The 17,179-nt window shown below is 44.9% G+C and overlaps 1 protein-coding gene across 4 annotated transcripts in view; it reads right to left on the minus strand.

The window, feature by feature from the left end:
* Positions 1–368: 368 nt before the first annotated feature.
* The window catches only part of ADGRB2 (adhesion G protein-coupled receptor B2), a 673,616-nt gene continuing 656,805 nt past the window's right edge, over positions 369–17,179 (minus strand). For 3 of the 4 annotated variants that reach the window (XM_075336137.1, XM_075336136.1, XM_075336134.1), the window contains 6 exons: positions 10,504–10,582; positions 9,183–9,820; positions 8,820–8,891; positions 8,571–8,666; positions 4,838–4,894; positions 369–1,200 (listed from right to left, as the gene is read on the minus strand). In XM_075336137.1, the coding sequence (XP_075192252.1) occupies positions 1,039–1,200; positions 4,838–4,894; positions 8,571–8,666; positions 8,820–8,891; positions 9,183–9,820; positions 10,504–10,582 (1,104 nt within the window). In that variant the 3' untranslated portion in view covers positions 369–1,038. The remainder of the gene's footprint in view (positions 1,201–4,837; positions 4,895–8,570; positions 8,667–8,819; positions 8,892–9,182; positions 9,821–10,503; positions 10,583–17,179) is intronic. The other variant, XM_075336138.1, reaches the window with a different exon arrangement.

Consider the following 17,179-nt stretch of genomic DNA (forward strand, 5'->3'; position numbering starts at 1 on the left):
GGCTGATGCCGGCTGTATAACACAGTCAGCATGAGAGGAGTGGGCAATAAGATATTTTTATATATATATATATATATATATATATATATATGTATATATATATATATATATATATATATATGTATATATATATATATGTATATATATGATGCAGTTCATTAGTATATTTCCCACCATTTCCTCCACACCTTTATTGTTTAGAGATGCAGTAATACTACTTTTTTATATTAGTTGTTTTTCTTTCTTTATATTACATCCAGGTCATTTGTCTGCAGTTTTCTCTGATGCAATTCTATTGCTCATGAAGAAAGATAGAAAAATAACATTATAGGAATAAATCAAGGAATAAAAACAACTTACCTCATATCACGTTTCAAAAGATTTTTTTTTTATTTTTTTTTCTCCTTTTTAAACAAATTCTAGGCATTTTTAAAACCCAGTGCCACCTGACCCCCTTTCTCCCTGCCCTGCAGTTCAGTAATCTGAGCAAGGAGTAAAATAGGCCAGAAGAGTCCAGTCTGACTGACCTTGTGAGATGTCCATCAAGCAAGGTAATGCCCATCATCCCTGCCTGAATATGGCGGGAGGCAGAGGAGAGGGGGAGGCAATAAAACTGGAAGAAAGTGGTCACTTGACAAGCCATGTCCAGTAAGCAGGACAGAGGAAGATGTGTGACAGAACAACATATGTGTGTTTAGAAAGAGAATCAACAGCATCTTGCTGTCTGGGACTTCATTACAATAAAGTGTAAAAGTGATCCTGGATGTATAATCCTGAAGTCAGAGAGATGCATCTCCCGAGAGTTGCGAAGTCCATATGTTGACCATCACTATTCCTTTTGCTCACATCATTACTGCTGACTTTGTTGTCTCATTTGGCATATATTCAAGTACATTTCCAGTGAGTACTCCATTAGCCAAGTATAATCCTCTGTGGGCTGAAACCGAACACACCTTGTGATTGTTTCTCTGGTGTGCCAGGATAGTCAACTGGAGTCCAAGAGGTTAATAAAATTAATAGATAAAATGGGAGATTGCCTTATACTTCAGTCTGATAATCCCCATCTGACATATCCATAGATACACGTGGAGGCTGATCCCAATCCACACAACGCAGGCCTAGGCGGTCATGGATTTGAGAAGAACGTGCTCTATAGCTATCCCAAACCTTTTGATGAGGGCCAGCCGGACTTGTCTTCTCCTAAAAAGTAAATACAGTAAGAGAGATATCATTATATATTATACAGATATATGTATACTTGTATGTATATTAATATAAAGTCATGGCTGAAGTGTTGGCACTTTTAAAATTGTGCCGGAAAATGACGTATTTCTCCCAGAAAATTATTGGAATTACATGCTTTATGATACACATGTTTATTTCCTTTGTATGTACTGGAACAACGCTATGGCTGGAAACCTGGGGGGATCCTATTGCTGACACGGAGACATAAAAAAGCTAGACGACAGTTTCCGAAAATGTCCATGAGTAAGCCAAAATCCTTCTGGGAAAGTGTCTTGAGTGCTGATGAAAACTTTTTGATAAAATACATCATTTTCCTGTTTACCAAAAATGGAAGGACACCTACAAAGAAAAAAGCACAGTACACACAATCAAATATGGTCGATGTTCAGAGATTTGAGGGTTGGTTTTGCTGTCTCTGCACTGGGTGTCTTGACTGTGTGCAAGGCATCTTGAAATTTGAAGAACAGCAAAGGATTTGGGGTTGCAATATAGTGCCCAATGTCAGAAAGCTGGGTTTGCATCCTAGCTTATAGGTCTTCCAGGAGGGCAATGACCCCAAACATACTTCAAGAAGCCCCCAGAAATAGATGGAAACAAAGTGCTGCAGAGTTCTGAAAAGACCGGCAATGGGTCCGGATCTAAATCCTATTGATCACCTATGAAGAGATCTTACAATTGCTGTTGGGAGAAGGTGTCTTCAAATATGAGAGACCTGGATCAGTTTGCAGAAGTAAAGTGGTAAAAAATTCCAGTTGAGAGGTGTAAGAAGCTTGTTGATGGTTATAGGAATTGATTGATTTCAGTTATTTATTCCAAAGCCTGTGCAAATAAATATTAAATTGAAGGCGCCAACAATATTGTCCAGCTCATTTTGGGGGTTTTGTGTGAAATTATGTCCAATTTGCTTTCTCTTCTCTGTATTTTTGCATTGTGCCAATAAACACAAAGGAAATAAACATGTGTATAACAAAACATAAGTTATTGCAATAATTTTCTGGGAGAAATATTTCATTTTCTGGAACAATTTCAAGGGTACCAACACTTTCAGCCATGACTGTATATATATATATATATATATATATATATATATATACACCTGATCTCACAGTTATATGCAACTACATATCAAGGCAATGTTCCAATGAGTAGACTATTTGTAGAATTCGGTGGATGATCATCTTACACATGTCCACGTACCGTACAAGAGCATGCAGTACACTATGGGTAGATGATTAATATGGATGGCACCTAATGCAATAAATACATTTCTGTGAAGACACTAGAGGATGAATCGATGACTCAATAGATGAATTTGATGATAAATAGAGCAGTAAGGAAATCAATGAATATAACTACTTTCCAAATAAATGCATTTGACCTTAGGAAATTGACAGGTCAATCTGACCCTGAATAACTTAATGTTGGCATAATTCTCCAATGACATCAATGGATGAAGCTAATTCAAAGAACATTGTATCTCGCTATGATGAGAGTGTGTCTATTAGACATGTAGAAAACCACACAATCTTTCTATCATATGGCTATCAATAAACATGTATAAAACAGAAGACTGATAAGGATAAAAGAGACCTTTAGACAAAGACAGGTTAGGGTACCGTCACACTTTAGTGACGCAGCAGCGATCCCACCAGCGATCTGACCTGGTCATGATCGTTGCTGCGTCGCTACATGGTCACTGGTGAGCTGTCAAACAGGCAGATCTCACCAGCGACCAGTGACCAGCCCCCAGCCAGCAGCGACATGCAAGCGACACTGCGCTTGCACGGAGCCGGCGTCTGGAAGCTGCGGACACTGGTAACTAAGGTAAACATCGGGTATGGTTACCCAATGTTTACCTTAGCTACCAGCGCACACCGCTTAGCTTAGCGTGTACAGGAAGCAGGAGCCGGCACTGGCGGCGTGAGAGCTGCGGAGGCTGGTAACGAAGGTAAATATCGGGTAACCACCTTGGTTACCCGATGTTTACCTTGGTTACAGCTTACCGCAGGCTGTCAGGCGCCGGCTCCTGCTCCCTGCACATTCAGGATTTTTGCTCTCTCGCTGTCACACACAGCGATGTGTGCTTATCAGCGGGAGAGCAACAATAAAAAAACGAACCAGGGCTGTGTGTAACGAGCAGCGATCTCACAGCAGGGGCCAGATCGCTGCTCAGTGTCACACGCAGCGAGATCGCTAATGAGGTCACTGCTGCGTCACAACAATCGTGACTCAGCAGCGATCTCAGTAGTGATCTCGCTGTGTGTGAAGTACCCCTTAGTCTAAGAAGAGATGATAAAGAACTTTTCACCAAACATCCACACAATAATATAAAACAATGTATAACCTTCAGTAAAATTTTTAAATACTGTGAAAGGGTAAGTGCGTGTTTTGCGGCGTTTTTGCACGTTTTTCGGGTGCGTTTTTGGCCTCAAAACTGCATGACTTTGCTTCCCCAGCAAAGTCTAAGAGTTTTCATTTTTGCTGTCTGCACACAACTTTTTTTTAAGCTGCGTTTTTGAGCTTAAAAAAAAAAATGGACATGTCAATTCTTTCCTGCGTTTTTCTGCATTTTCCCCCCATGCAATGCATTGGGAAAATGCAGAAAAACGCAGAGATCAAAAACGCAGCAAAACGCAGCCAAAAACGCACCAAATCACGGTAAAAACACATGCATTTTTCGCCGCGTTTTTTTGCCGCGGGTGCACTTTTGTGCGTTTTTAGCGGCCAAAAACACACAAAAACGCAGCGTCAAAAAAACGCAGCATGTGCCCATAGACATAAAATGCTAAAAATATCTAAACAAAATCTAAATAAGTTAGTAGTTTAAAGGATAAATCTTATAAATCTTACACATCTAAAGAACTACAGAAAACCTCCAATTTATTTGAGCGTTAATATAGGATACATACCTATTCACATTTGTACTGATATTTTTTTTTTAATATATAACTTCTTCATTAAAGCTTCATGCAGGCAAATTTCAGATACAAAATACCTTGTGGGATATGAGGGCAGTAGATCATTTCATAGTGGGTCTTCTATAATTGTTCTTTTTTGTAATTAAAGTAATCTCTGATTTGCATTAATATTTTATTATCTCCAGGAGACAGAAATTATACTAAACCACCAGCTGGATCACAAAGCCATAATTCTTCAGGTTTTGCACACACGGAATGTGTTGAAGGCTGCCTTTTTCTTAAGGAGTGACTATATACCTATTTGGCTGGTGTAATACAAATGATTGATCTCTGTTTCCCATAGGACTGAATTCAGCTGTTCCAACAACTTGCAGATTAACACAAGCATAGGTATCAAGTTGACTTTCAAATCAATCAACCACAATGACAACTTCTAGTAATTAACCGTCTTCCTTTATTGTAGAAGTAAAATTGATCATCTACTATATTGTGTCACCAGCAGTTGTATTAAAGTGCTACCTTCTCTATACATACGTAGACTACAGTCCTCAACAAGCCCTTAAAACGAGAGATATTCATGGTAATTAGGATCTTAATAAGTTTCTTGAATTTAAAGTTTATGGCCACTCATAATATACCACATATATAATATTACAATTACCACTTTTACTTACGCTGGCTGAGGTTCTTTCCACTGCTCCTCCTGAGGATATACTCCAACGTTTATCTCTCTGTATCATGCAAGAAGGGTAGGAGCAAGGTTAGGCATAAGAGGAAGGAAAGATACTGGGTTGAGTGTTCTAAAGTCTACACTATGACCTATGCAACAATACTAGAGATGAATAGATCTCCCGAAATTCGTCTGAGGCAGATTTACTCAATTCAACCACACTTTTGATTTGGTCCAAATAAAATCAGTCCGAAGCAAAAGTGCATGAAAAATATGTTTATTATGTTTTGAGGTCACTCACGACCTTAAATCATAAGAAACAAACAGGAAATAAGGTGTTAAAAAAAATAAACATTATATACTCAATTGTTCTAGCCCCACCAACCCCCCTCCTCATCTGTACTTACCGCATTGTAAAACTTTAGCCCTCTGATGCCCATCTTCAGATCTTTCCTCTTGCTCATTCCCAGTGCTGAGGCTATAATTGTCCTCACGTGGTCACGGGGCAAGAGATGCACATCATCGATATCATTGACATGCGCTGCCCCAATCAGTCCCTGATGGGCATCAAGTCTCCCATGTGATCACATAAGACCTGTCACATCCCCACCGGAGTACGCTCCTGCGATTTCTTCAACCACCAGGCGATGACGTGTTCCCGCCGTGGATAGTGCTGGTGATGGGAGAGGAGTCGTGCCAGTGGCTCTGGTGGACGCAGGCTCCGCTCATCCACTGGGCTGGGTTTCCATGGGATCTGCAGTACCACTGGCTGACTGTAGGTGGCGTGTGTCTTCCAGCTGACGTTACCATCATTCAGCCTCAGCCAATGAGAAGACACCAGGCCCTTTTAATTCCCCCCCCTGTCTGCTGGCTACTGCCAGAGATGGTTCTGTTTTCCTGTTACCTGGCTCCCTTCTCTGTTTTGCTTAGTGACCCCCTGTGTTTGGACTTCTGCTTGTTTTTTTGTCAACCCTTCTGCCTGTCGTCCTGGATTTGAGCTTGCTTGGTTTCCTGATTATGTCCTTGCCTGCCTGATACTGTCCCTGTTCTGTAATTCCTGGTTTGACTCTGCCTGACTACTACTCTCATCGGACTGCAGCCTTCCACTTCCTCAATGCCAGATGATCCAAAGACAGGTAAAGGCGAAATGGAGAGTACTGGCAGCATAAGGAAAGATGGCTCAGGACATGTAAGCATATAGTGTTTGTCATTTTTTAACCTTCTTTAGGCCCACTAAGTAGACAGCAGCAATATTCAGGCCAGTTGGCCGCCGTTTTGCTAGATTCTTTTGAGCTTAATCCCAACATTTTGGGATTTGTAACAAACTCAATTGGTTATAAAATGATTTGCACATCTTTTCTATAGTATATATATTAATTACTTGTTAAGAAAGGTCTACAAGCAGAAAAAGAGAAATATGGAACTGGTGTAACATTTGCAATTAGTCCAATTAGAAATATTTCTTTGTTGAATAAGTTAAAGGTCAAATTTATCTTTATTTAAGAATTGTGTTGGGACATAATTTTGTGACACTTGTTAGTAAAGCCTTCCCACAGATTTCATAAGCTTCTCAAAATAGCAGTTAAAGGAAAAGCACGAGACCAAGACTGGTCCACCAGCCTCCTCAAAATAAGAAGCACTGTACGTAGGAATGCCACTTTCAAATTAGATGAGGTGTAGGACAAATTGGCTGACATGGTCGTCCATCAGCAGCCATTTTGTGCACTGAAAGCTTTGGAGATTGACAACAAAGCTGTGTAAGAGTATGGAAAAAGAGGGAAAACCTTCAGAAAGACCTCATAGAGCTGACTTTTACTATATAATATAAGACAGCATAATGTAGGAGGTTAGATCTTGAATCCAATGATGAGTTACTTACTGGGCTGTGTGCTGTTGTTTCAATAAAATCAATGTTTTATCAGGAGGAGATTATCACTACAAGACTTGGTGTCTCGTGCCTCCTGGTCACCCTGTACTATGTAACCCTGCTCACAACAATGATTAGCAGCATTTTCACAATGTAAATTGTATACACAAAGCTGTCAATCAGTGGTGTTGGCTCAGCATTCAGAGCACTGCTACATCTGCAACAGAGAAAATTGACTTTATCAGAAATGCTGTACCCAGTAAACTAAGTGATACATAACTGAAGTCAGGGTTTCTGTCCCTACCTCATCTTGCTGTCAGATAAGGTAGCAAAAACCATGTGCCAAATTCTAGTTAATGCCCCTATATCCATTTGTTTTGGGAAAGAGAAGAGTTGGAACAGGGAGCAGACATAGTGGAAGACTGGACATGACAGGGGTTTGTAAGCACAAGGCACAAATAGGATTAATAGGGAGTTGGGCAATAAAGGGTTAACAGTAGGATGGGCACATTCGCTCAGGAAGGTTAGGGGGTTGGAATCTTAGGATTTGAGCTGGGAGGTCACATGGTTGGGAACTGTTTTAGAATTGGAGGCAAGTTTGGAGGAAGGGTTGTGGAGGTGTGAATACCTTTTAAAAGAGGAGGAACCATTGGTGGCATCCCTTTTGCCCTGGATTCTGTACTGGAGAACGACCTGCCCACCCACCCCTTTTTATTACTTTCGTTAATAAATAATAATAATAATAATAATAATAATAATAATAAAAAGTATTTTGTGAATGTTAAACATTGTGGTAGTTGGAGGTGCAGTGAGATGTTGTGCTCCTGTCATGGTAGCTGAGGTGAGGAGGTCAGGGATGGCCTGGGGTTAACAGAGTAAGGAATTGGTAAAGAGATACTGGGCTTGTAATGCTAGAGCATGTGTACTAGATGAGGGATAGCTGACAAATAAGCTAACTGGAGGCGGAGGGCCCCGCTGAAGTGTGCTGAGTTACTGTAACATTACTCAAAAGATAGCTGCCTCCAATCACAAAGTGTGAATCTCTGTTTTGCTCAGAAGATGTAAAAATCAAGTGTAATTCCTGCTACCTATTGTATATATTATACTTATTCCTCCAGGAAACAACAGTTTATTTTTGCATCCTGAAGTGAGTCCTTCCTTATGAGGTTACTGGGTCCCGATTTTCAATATCATTCAGCAATAGTAAGTCTTGAAGTGAGATCAAGAAGAGGGACGTCATCATACGCACACTCGTACTAGGGGCTGCAACTACTCATCTCTGATTGTGTGACCCTTACAGCTGAACTAATGAGTGCTGGAGGACCAGTACTACTTATAGATTAGCAAGTGCCACAACATCATGTCCCTTTGTTAAAATAAAGTGGAAAACATCTTCTAAGGGGTATTCCTGAGATGCCATATTGCAATTGCAAGGATACTTTACAATGGGTTTGGGTTGGAGCTCTTGGACCCCAGTGATCCTGAGAATAAAGCAGTGCCAATGTAATACTGTGCCTCCTTCATTATTTGCGTCTCTTCAGTGGCCCTTTTAGGAACCAAGGAACTGCAGCATAGCCTCTTATAAGTGGAGGCTTGAAGCGGATGGACAGCAGAATGACCAAGAGCACCACTGCAGGAAAATCAATACTGTGGCTCCTTCGTTCTCAGGATTGGTGTGGTCCAAGAGTTCAGACCCACCAACCATAAAGTAATTGGTAGCATTCTGAACAATGGATATCCAGCAAATGCCAAAAATCTGAGATAGTACTACCCATTTAAACTCACTTTTCACAGAAGTCATAATGAAATGGAAATATAAAGCACAATAATATTGCTAAGGTTACATAGAACAGACAGATTGTTAGCGCACCTTTGAACTGGCATCCCGGTACCTTTCCAGTGTGTGGAACTTGCGGTTCAGTTCATGATAAAGCTCTGAGTGTCTCTTTCTTGTGTGCATCACTTTCTGCAAAAAGTTAGCTATAGCATTAACACACTGCCACCCAAACCTATCAGCTTTCGTTATCATAGCGACATCAATTTTATGAAAATTATCATGCAATGCAGATCCCAGGACTACCATACAGACAGGGGATTGAGTGCAGGTAAAAGTTCTCACCTCAAAGTCCAAATCTGAGTATCTCAATCGCTTCCGCTGAGGGAGAAACACAGGGACAGGTTGGTGTGGTTTCTATGTGAGGAGGAAAAGAAAAAGGGAGGTAGGGAGGAAGATGGATTGAGAGAAGGGAGAAAGGTGTACACACAGACACTGAGACTGAGAAGTGCAATATGGAAGGACCTTACTTGGAACAAGAGTAAAAGGGAAAAGGTTCTTAACATAAAACAATAGGGGAATGACAATGAAATGTGATATTGGAAAAGGGTCAATAATGGGAAAAGGGATCTTTTCGAGACAGAATTGACATAAACAAGGCACGCAAGAAAAATATACAAAATCTGTAATATTTCTTCTACCCCTCACCTCAAGAGACCCAGCACTCAGAGATGCACCAGGCACCGTGCGGGGCATTGTACGACTCCGCTCATTCATCTCTGATGCCAAGATCTGCCGGACAGAGGGTGGTTGTTTAAATGGTAATCCATATTGATGCTGTGCTGGAACATAGGGCGGGGTGAGATTGACGTTTATGTGGTCCACTGACAAGAAATTAGGATAACTATCCGTGTCACTTTGCTGACGCACTTTTCCAAATTCGGAAAGCTTCATGTTGAGTTTTCCTTGGTCCCGATTAAAAGGTTTGAGACTCAAAGTCCGTCTGGGGAGAACCATATATTCACTTTCCAGTGATGGCTCCTGAGGAGAATCCCCAAAGTCTAAAGGCCACAAATTTCCTTCTGGACACAAATAAAGTGGACCACGTTCCAAATTAATCTCTTTTTTCGGAAGAGGTTCATTAAGCTCATTCACTTGGTTGTGGGTGATTTTGGGCACCTGAAGCAGAATGCCTCCAGGAGAGGAGAGGTTCCCAGGAAGGTGGGAGAAACTTAGCCCATCAACACCCTTGTGCAGCTTTAAGTCGTCCTCGTCATCTAAAGATATTCTGGATAGAGCTCCAGTCACACTAGAAGGGTGACATGTATTTAAATCTTTGAAGAGAACTGAAACAAATAGAGAAAAATATTAGTGACTGATGATGATTCTTAAGAATCCCCTTGGGATATCATGTACACCTATTGCCCAATGGTTCATTGTCAAGTCAATCACTAATGATTAATATCCATTGAAATAAAGCATATTCTAGATTGTTGTAAATTTCACCCCTAAAATTATGGAAATGTACAGTATTTGATTTACATTTTTAATTAAAGGAGGCAAAAAAATCACTGCAAAAATATTACCTGGTGAAACCACCAGATGTTCTTTGGTGTAAATTGAATCTGAGCATCTGACAGTTTTCTACTGATCACTTTTCAGCTGTGGTTTTCTATAGCGAAAGAACTGCTGAGCCTGAGCATAGTTTGATCAATAAAGTTTGAACAGTTCCTAAGTGGGTTTTTTTGCCACGTTTTCTTCAGCTCTATCCTTGAATCACTGCCAAAAGTCTCTACTATAGATAGCACGTGCCAAATAATTGTCAGATTCAATTAATTTTAATAGATGTTCATTGAACTTTGCTGGGTTAAACAGGGAGTGGAATGAATATACAACAAGCAATTTTTAACTAAAAGCTTATTACAGGCCAAATAGGTCCCTATGGTTAGTCTTTTAGATAACAGGAAGAACGTCACATACTGTCATGTGGTACTAACATGGACAGACAGCAGACAGATATGGGTCTCACCAGTTTCTCCGTGTGCTGTGTACCACGATCCCTTTTCATCAGACTGACAAGCTAGGTCCACATCCTTTTCAAAATCCGTCTACAAAAATAAGAATAAAACAATAGGACATAACATTAGCAAGAATGAACAACAATGCATCACTATAACACATAAATTACTATTTGTACAAGTTACCCATTAATGAAATAAAAAGTGGCACACATTACAAAACACAATTCATATCAATAGGTTTTATAGAAAGGATAGTTATTGTAAGCCACTGCACGCAACAGGCCAGTATATACGGTTAAAAGGGGTTGTCCCCTTTATTTTTATTTTAACACTCTTTTGGCAACATGATTTTGTGATGCTTAGTAGCATACATAGTAAATATCATAGGTTCTCCTCCTGTAGTTGACAGGGTAACATTATGCGCAAACTGCACAGTTTTCGTGTAGACATTAATGGCTGTGTTGAGTTATTTAGAGAGCACCAAATTTACACTGTTATACAAGCTGTACACTGACTACTTTACATTGTATCAAAGTATCATACAGTATATTCAGAGTTGTCTCATGAAAAGATATAATAAAATATTTCCAAAAACGTCAGAGGTGACTTACATTTTATGATATAAGGTATAAGGAAATCTAAATGAATGTATGTTTTTGCTTTCCTTAATCCATTCGATAGTTTTTAAATTATTACAGAGCATTACCACTACATTTATGGTTTTTCAATTAGATGGAAATGTATGACTTATATAGACACCCTGTGTACACATGCTCTCCATTAGGGAATCTTTTTCTCCCCCACAGACAACAATACCAATTTTACATGTAAATTCAAGCCCACAATCATTTATTTATATATATATATATATATATATATATATATATATATATATATATATATATACAGTTAGGTCCAGAAATATTTGGACAGTGACACAATTTTCGCGAGTTGGGCTCTGCATGCCACCACATTGGATTTGAAATGAAACCTCTACAACAGAATTCAAGTGCAGATTGTAACGTTTAAATTGAAGGTTTCAACAAAAACATCTGATAGAAATTGAAGGAATTGTACACATTTCTTTACAAACACTCCACATTTTAGGAGGTCAAAAGTAATTGGACAAATAAACCAAACCCAAACAAAATATTTTTATTTTCAATATTTTGTTGCGAATCCTTTGGAGGCAATCACTGCCTTAAGTCTGGAACCCATGGACATCACCAAACGCTGGGTTTCCTCCTTCTTAATGCTTTGCCAGGCCTTTACAGCCGCAGCCTTCAGGTCTTGCTTATTTGTGGGTCTTTCCGTCTTAAGTCTGGATTTGAGCAAGTGAAATGCATGGTCAATTGGGTTAAGATCTGGTGATTGACTTGGCCATTGCAGAATGTTCACTTTTTTGCACTCATGAACTCCTGGGTAGCTTTGGCTGTATGCTTGGGGTCATTGTCCATCTGTACTATGAAGCGCCGTCCGATCAACTTTGCGGCATTTGGCTGAATCTGGGCTGAAAGTATATCCCGGTACACTTCAGAATTCATCCGGCTACTCTTGTCTGCTGTTATGTTATCAATAAACACAAGTGACCCAGTGCCATTGAAAGCCATGCATGCCCATGCCATCACGTTGCCTCTACCATGTTTTACAGAGGATGTGGTGTGCCTTGGATCATGTGCCATTCCCTTTCTTCTCCAAACTTTTTTCTTCCCATCATTCTGGTACAGGTTGATCTTTGTGTGAAGCCCCTCCGGTGTTGTGTCGGTGCATTACCTTCAGGGACTCCACTCAGCTGGATCTCCGTCACTGGTAGGAAATCTTCTGTTTTTGATCGTGACGCCACTCTCAGTATTGCGGCCAGTAGGGACCGCCACTGCAGGTTGAGGGTCGCCTGGGGCTGATGGTGTGTGCAGTTAGATGTAGGAGCCTCCTGAGAGTGAGGCAAGCCCCAGGGCCCTGTGTAGGTTTGTAGTACCACAAGTCGCAGAATGACCACACAGGCAGGATGTCTTTCAGGGTTTTTACTCACATTAGATGGCAGGGTGAGTAACCCGGGCGTAGCTGAGATGAACCAGGTAGGAACCAGGTATCCTTCAGGCTGACTTTATGAGGGTGACTACTGACTCGCCTTCCTTAGCCCTTGGTGGTTTGGGGTGACCCCGACTTTGAGTCCCTATGGGGGTCACCCAGGGAAGATGCTCCAAGCCTCTCTCCCCTTCTTGTTTGCCGTTTGCTTGTTCCCCGGACCAGGCCACTCCAGCCTCTTGCCTCCTATGACCTATGGGCCCTAACTTGTGGTTACGTGGCTGCGGCTTTTGTAGTGTTGTGGTGTGGGCTTTAAGAGCCCCACACCGGCAGGTTTAGCAGAAGAAAGTTGAATCTATCTCCGCTTCGGGATCTGCCGCCCGGTTGGGCCTGGTGCTCTCTAGCAGTCTCCTTACTTCCCACTCCGTTGCACTCTCTAGCTGAAGCTGGCTTTCAGGCAGCACTCCTAGTTGACCGTTCTCCCCCGTCAATAGCCACTGCGCGGGCGCTGTTAGACAGCAACAGCCCCACAGGTCTGCTCCTCACTGAGCCCTATGGAGTTCTGCTCTAACTGACTCACTGCCCCTCCTCTCCTGTTCTTGCCTACGCCACCTAGCAACCAGACTCTCTACCACACCCCTTGAGAGGAGATGGAGGCTCCACCCCCTCCACTATTCCAGTGAAGGTGAAGGCTTGCCCCCTCCTGGGATCCCCAGGGGTCCTCTCATGGGTACATGTGTGAGACCTGATCACTATGCGCCTGTGTTCCACACCCCTGTCAGCCTTCTGGATTACCTGTATTGTACTGTCCCCAGCATGGGTGCAGTACTCAGTGGTGCCTGACCAGGTCAGGGGCGCCACATTCCCCCTTAGTTATCACCAGCACGTCCTCGGGCTGCAAGACAACATTTTAAAATGCATAAAACATTAAAACATGTAAAACATTTAAAAGCACCAGGTATCAGACATCACCACCCTCCACCCACAAGTCCGTTAACCCACCCAAAACCCTCTCAGGAGGCAGGTCACCGGTCCTGTTGGTAACCAGGTCTGGGCCATCCGTTTCCCCAGACCTTTCCTCCAATCTTCCTCTCCCGTTGGCCGCGACTTCAGCCACTTCTGGCAGGATGTAGAGGCGGCTTTCATGGGCTGGTGGTTTCAGGGTATACCTGGCCTAGTGGATCCGCGCCGTCAACCTCTTCTGGCAGGATTCAGAGGCGGCCTCCACAGTTGGTGCTGACCAGGTACCCTCTTTGTGGTGGTGAGCCAAGGCCCCATAAACAGGCGTGCTCTCTGGTCGCAGGTGAGCCAAGGCCCTTTTCTACGGACGGGCCCCCCTGGTTGCAGACGAGCCAAGCCCCTAAACAGGCTGGCCCTGGTGGTGGTGCCACTGGTGTAACTATTTACACTGCGAGGGTTTGTGGCTATAGCAAGTTCATAGCCTTAGAGTTTATTTCTCACAATAGTTTTTGTGGGCGCATTTCTTAAACGTTGCAAACAAAACTTGTCAAAACTTCAACTGGTAACTTGCTGTATTTCTTACTTTCTTTTACTTTACTCCTCTTTTTCACTAGGGCGTGGGCATGTAGGGCACCGGCACCTGTGACTTTCCTGCTCTCCGTCGTCGTCCGTGGTTGTTTCATCTGTAGGATCTTTGTCTGTGGTTGTTTCATCTGTAGGTTCTTTATCTTTCCTTTCTTGGTCTTCGTCTGTTTCTACATCTGGGTCTTTATCTCTGTCTTTTCTTTCTTGTCTTTCTTGTCTTTCTTGTCTGGGACATGGTGCTACGTCTAAGGCATAGTAGCCCCTTTCTCCTTGATGCAAGGTGAACTGTACTAAGTCCCCAATTTTCAAATTTCTGCCTGAATGTCCTCTGGGCAGGTGGGCTTGAACATCTCTCCGATTTACAAATATGCCCTCTTTTATTCCTTTTACTACAATAAAGCCGTATCCGCTTTTCAAATTGAAGTCCTCTACTACTCCTCTGTAAAGGGGTCCTCTGACCTGGGCTCTAGACCTTCTCAGTAATCTTTTCTCCTGCAGGTCTCTGGCTGTGACCTCTCTCTGCTCTGGAGACTGTGGTGTTGGAGGATACTTTGTTCTGCTGCGCCGTGTCTTGCGAGCTGGGTTCATGCCTGCGGGCTCCCAGGTGAGGTCTTTGGGCTGATCTTCGTCAGCAGACGGGGTCAGATCTTCTTCATCCCAGCGGGAATAAGGCAACATCTCCGGTTCTGAGTATAGATCCACTGCTGGTGGCTCCGGAGTCAGCTCCTCAGCTTCCTGGCCTCCTCTCCCCCTTAGTTCTTCGCTGCACTCCTTTGGTGGCAGTGCTGGGGATGGGCTTTCTTCAGCTGGTCTGGGCGGTGGACTCTCTGGCGCGGCTGCAGGGGTTGCCTGAATCTCCTTGGGGGTATGCGGAGGGAGCAGATACCGATCCACCATCTCTTGTGGGAACTGGGCCTCTAGGTCAGCCTTCAGCTTCCAGTATTCGGGGTCCTCTCCTATCAGGGTCTTCCTAGCAGGGACCTCTTTGGACTGGGGAGCGGTGTCTGCTCTGGCCTTGCAGGCCGGGGTAAATAATGAGGTAGTCTCTTCTTGGCGGGCCGCGCCTGGCATGGCGGCGGCCTGGTCTTGGCGGGCCGCGCCCTGGATGGCGGCGGCCTGGTCTTGGCGGGCCGCGCCCTGGATGGCGGCGGCCTGGTCTTGGCGGGCCGGGCCTGGCATGGCGGCGGCCTGGATCTGTGTCGCTGTTGCAGGGGGCTCTGTGCAGGCTGGGCTGGACGTCGCTGCAGCAGTCTGGACTTGGCGGGCCGCGCCTGGCGTGGCTGCGGCCTGGTTCAGCACCTCACTTGCGGCGCGGACGAGCGTTGCTGCGGCGGTGGGGTCTCGGCGGGCCGGGCCTAGCAGGGCGGCGGCCTGGGTCAGCGTTACGCCTGCGACGCGGATGAGGGTCACGGTGGCAGCCGGTTCTTTGCGGGCCGGACTGGGCGTTGCTGCAGGGACCGGGTCTTGGTGGGCCGAGCAGGGCATCGCTGCGGCGGCCGGGGCTTGGCGGGCCGCGCCTGGCGTGGCTGCGGCCTGCTTCAGCGTCGCCGCACCGGACGCCTCTTCGGGGACCGCGGGCGTAGCAGCAGGGGTCGGGGCACTTGCGCTGGCCGGGGCATCACTCGACTCACCCACCGGTGGCAGCATCGGGGTCTGCGTCATCGCCGTCCTGTCTGGCACTCGGCGCGCGGCTCTCCTTTCATAGGCCCGAACCGCCGCGGTCATCTCCAGCATTTCCATTCGTTCTTCCCGGATCTGCTCCACAACCCGGGTCTCCAGTCGGTCGCAGAACTGGGCCAGCTCCCGATACCACCAGGCAGCGGAGCCCGGTTCTGGATTTCTGCGGTCAGACGCCATTTCTTCTGCGCCCTCTTCTGCACGACTCTCCAGCTGTGGACTCGCCGTTGCCTCTGATAACAAGCTGTTCAGTTTTTGCTCTGCTTCTTTCAGCAGCTCCTCTCCCAGCAGCAGGCTTGTGGCTCCCTTTCTGTCCCGACGTCTCTGGACGCTTCCACTCTCTTCGCTGGCAAGCTCAGAACTCTGCAGAGGATCTCTGGGTAGCCACGCCTCTTCGTGGGCGGTAACTTCTTCCAGCGCGGGCTGCTGTTGTTTTTCAGCGCGCTTTTCATGGTGGCAATATGGCGGCGCTTCCAATTTTTCAAGCGGACCGCCCAGGCACATGGTCACCTGTCTGGACAGGTCTAGTCCTTATCCTGTTCGTGAAGCCAGATGTGAAGCCCCTCCGGTGTTGTGTCGGTGCATTACCTTCAGGGACTCCACTCAGCTGGATCTCCGTCACTGGTAGGAAATCTTCTGTTTTTGATCGTGACGCCACTCTCAGTATTGCGGCCAGTAGGGACCGCCACTGCAGGTTGAGGGTCGCCTGGGGCTGATGGTGTGTGCAGTTAGATGTAGGAGCCTCCTGAGAGTGAGGCAAGCCCCAGGGCCCTGTGTAGGTTTGTAGTACCACAAGTCGCAGAATGACCACACAGGCAGGATGTCTTTCAGGGTTTTTACTCACATTAGATGGCAGGGTGAGTAACCCGGGCGTAGCTGAGATGAACCAGGTAGGAACCAGGTATCCTTCAGGCTGACTTTATGAGGGTGACTACTGACTCGCCTTCCTTAGCCCTTGGTGGTTTGGGGTGACCCCGACTTTGAGTCCCTATGGGGGTCACCCAGGGAAGATGCTCCAAGCCTCTCTCCCCTTCTTGTTTGCCGTTTGCTTGTTCCCCGGACCAGGCCACTCCAGCCTCTTGCCTCCTATGACCTATGGGCCCTAACTTGTGGTTACGTGGCTGCGGCTTTTGTAGTGTTGTGGTGTGGGCTTTAAGAGCCCCACACCGGCAGGTTTAGCAGAAGAAAGTTGAATCTATCTCCGCTTCGGGATCTGCCGCCCGGTTGGGCCTGGTGCTCTCTAGCAGTCTCCTTACTTCCCACTCCGTTGCACTCTCTAGCTGAAGCTGGCTTTCAGGCAGCACTCCTAGTTGACCGTTCTCCCCCGTCAATAGCCACTGCGCGGGCGCTGTTAGACAGCAACAGCCCCACAGGTCTGCTCCTCACTGAGCCCTATGGAGTTCTGCTCTAACTGACTCACTGCCCCTCCTCTCCTGT

The sequence above is a fragment of the Anomaloglossus baeobatrachus genome, chromosome 2 (genome assembly GCF_048569485.1).
Source record: "Anomaloglossus baeobatrachus isolate aAnoBae1 chromosome 2, aAnoBae1.hap1, whole genome shotgun sequence".
Classification (NCBI taxonomy): domain Eukaryota; kingdom Metazoa; phylum Chordata; class Amphibia; order Anura; family Aromobatidae; genus Anomaloglossus; species Anomaloglossus baeobatrachus.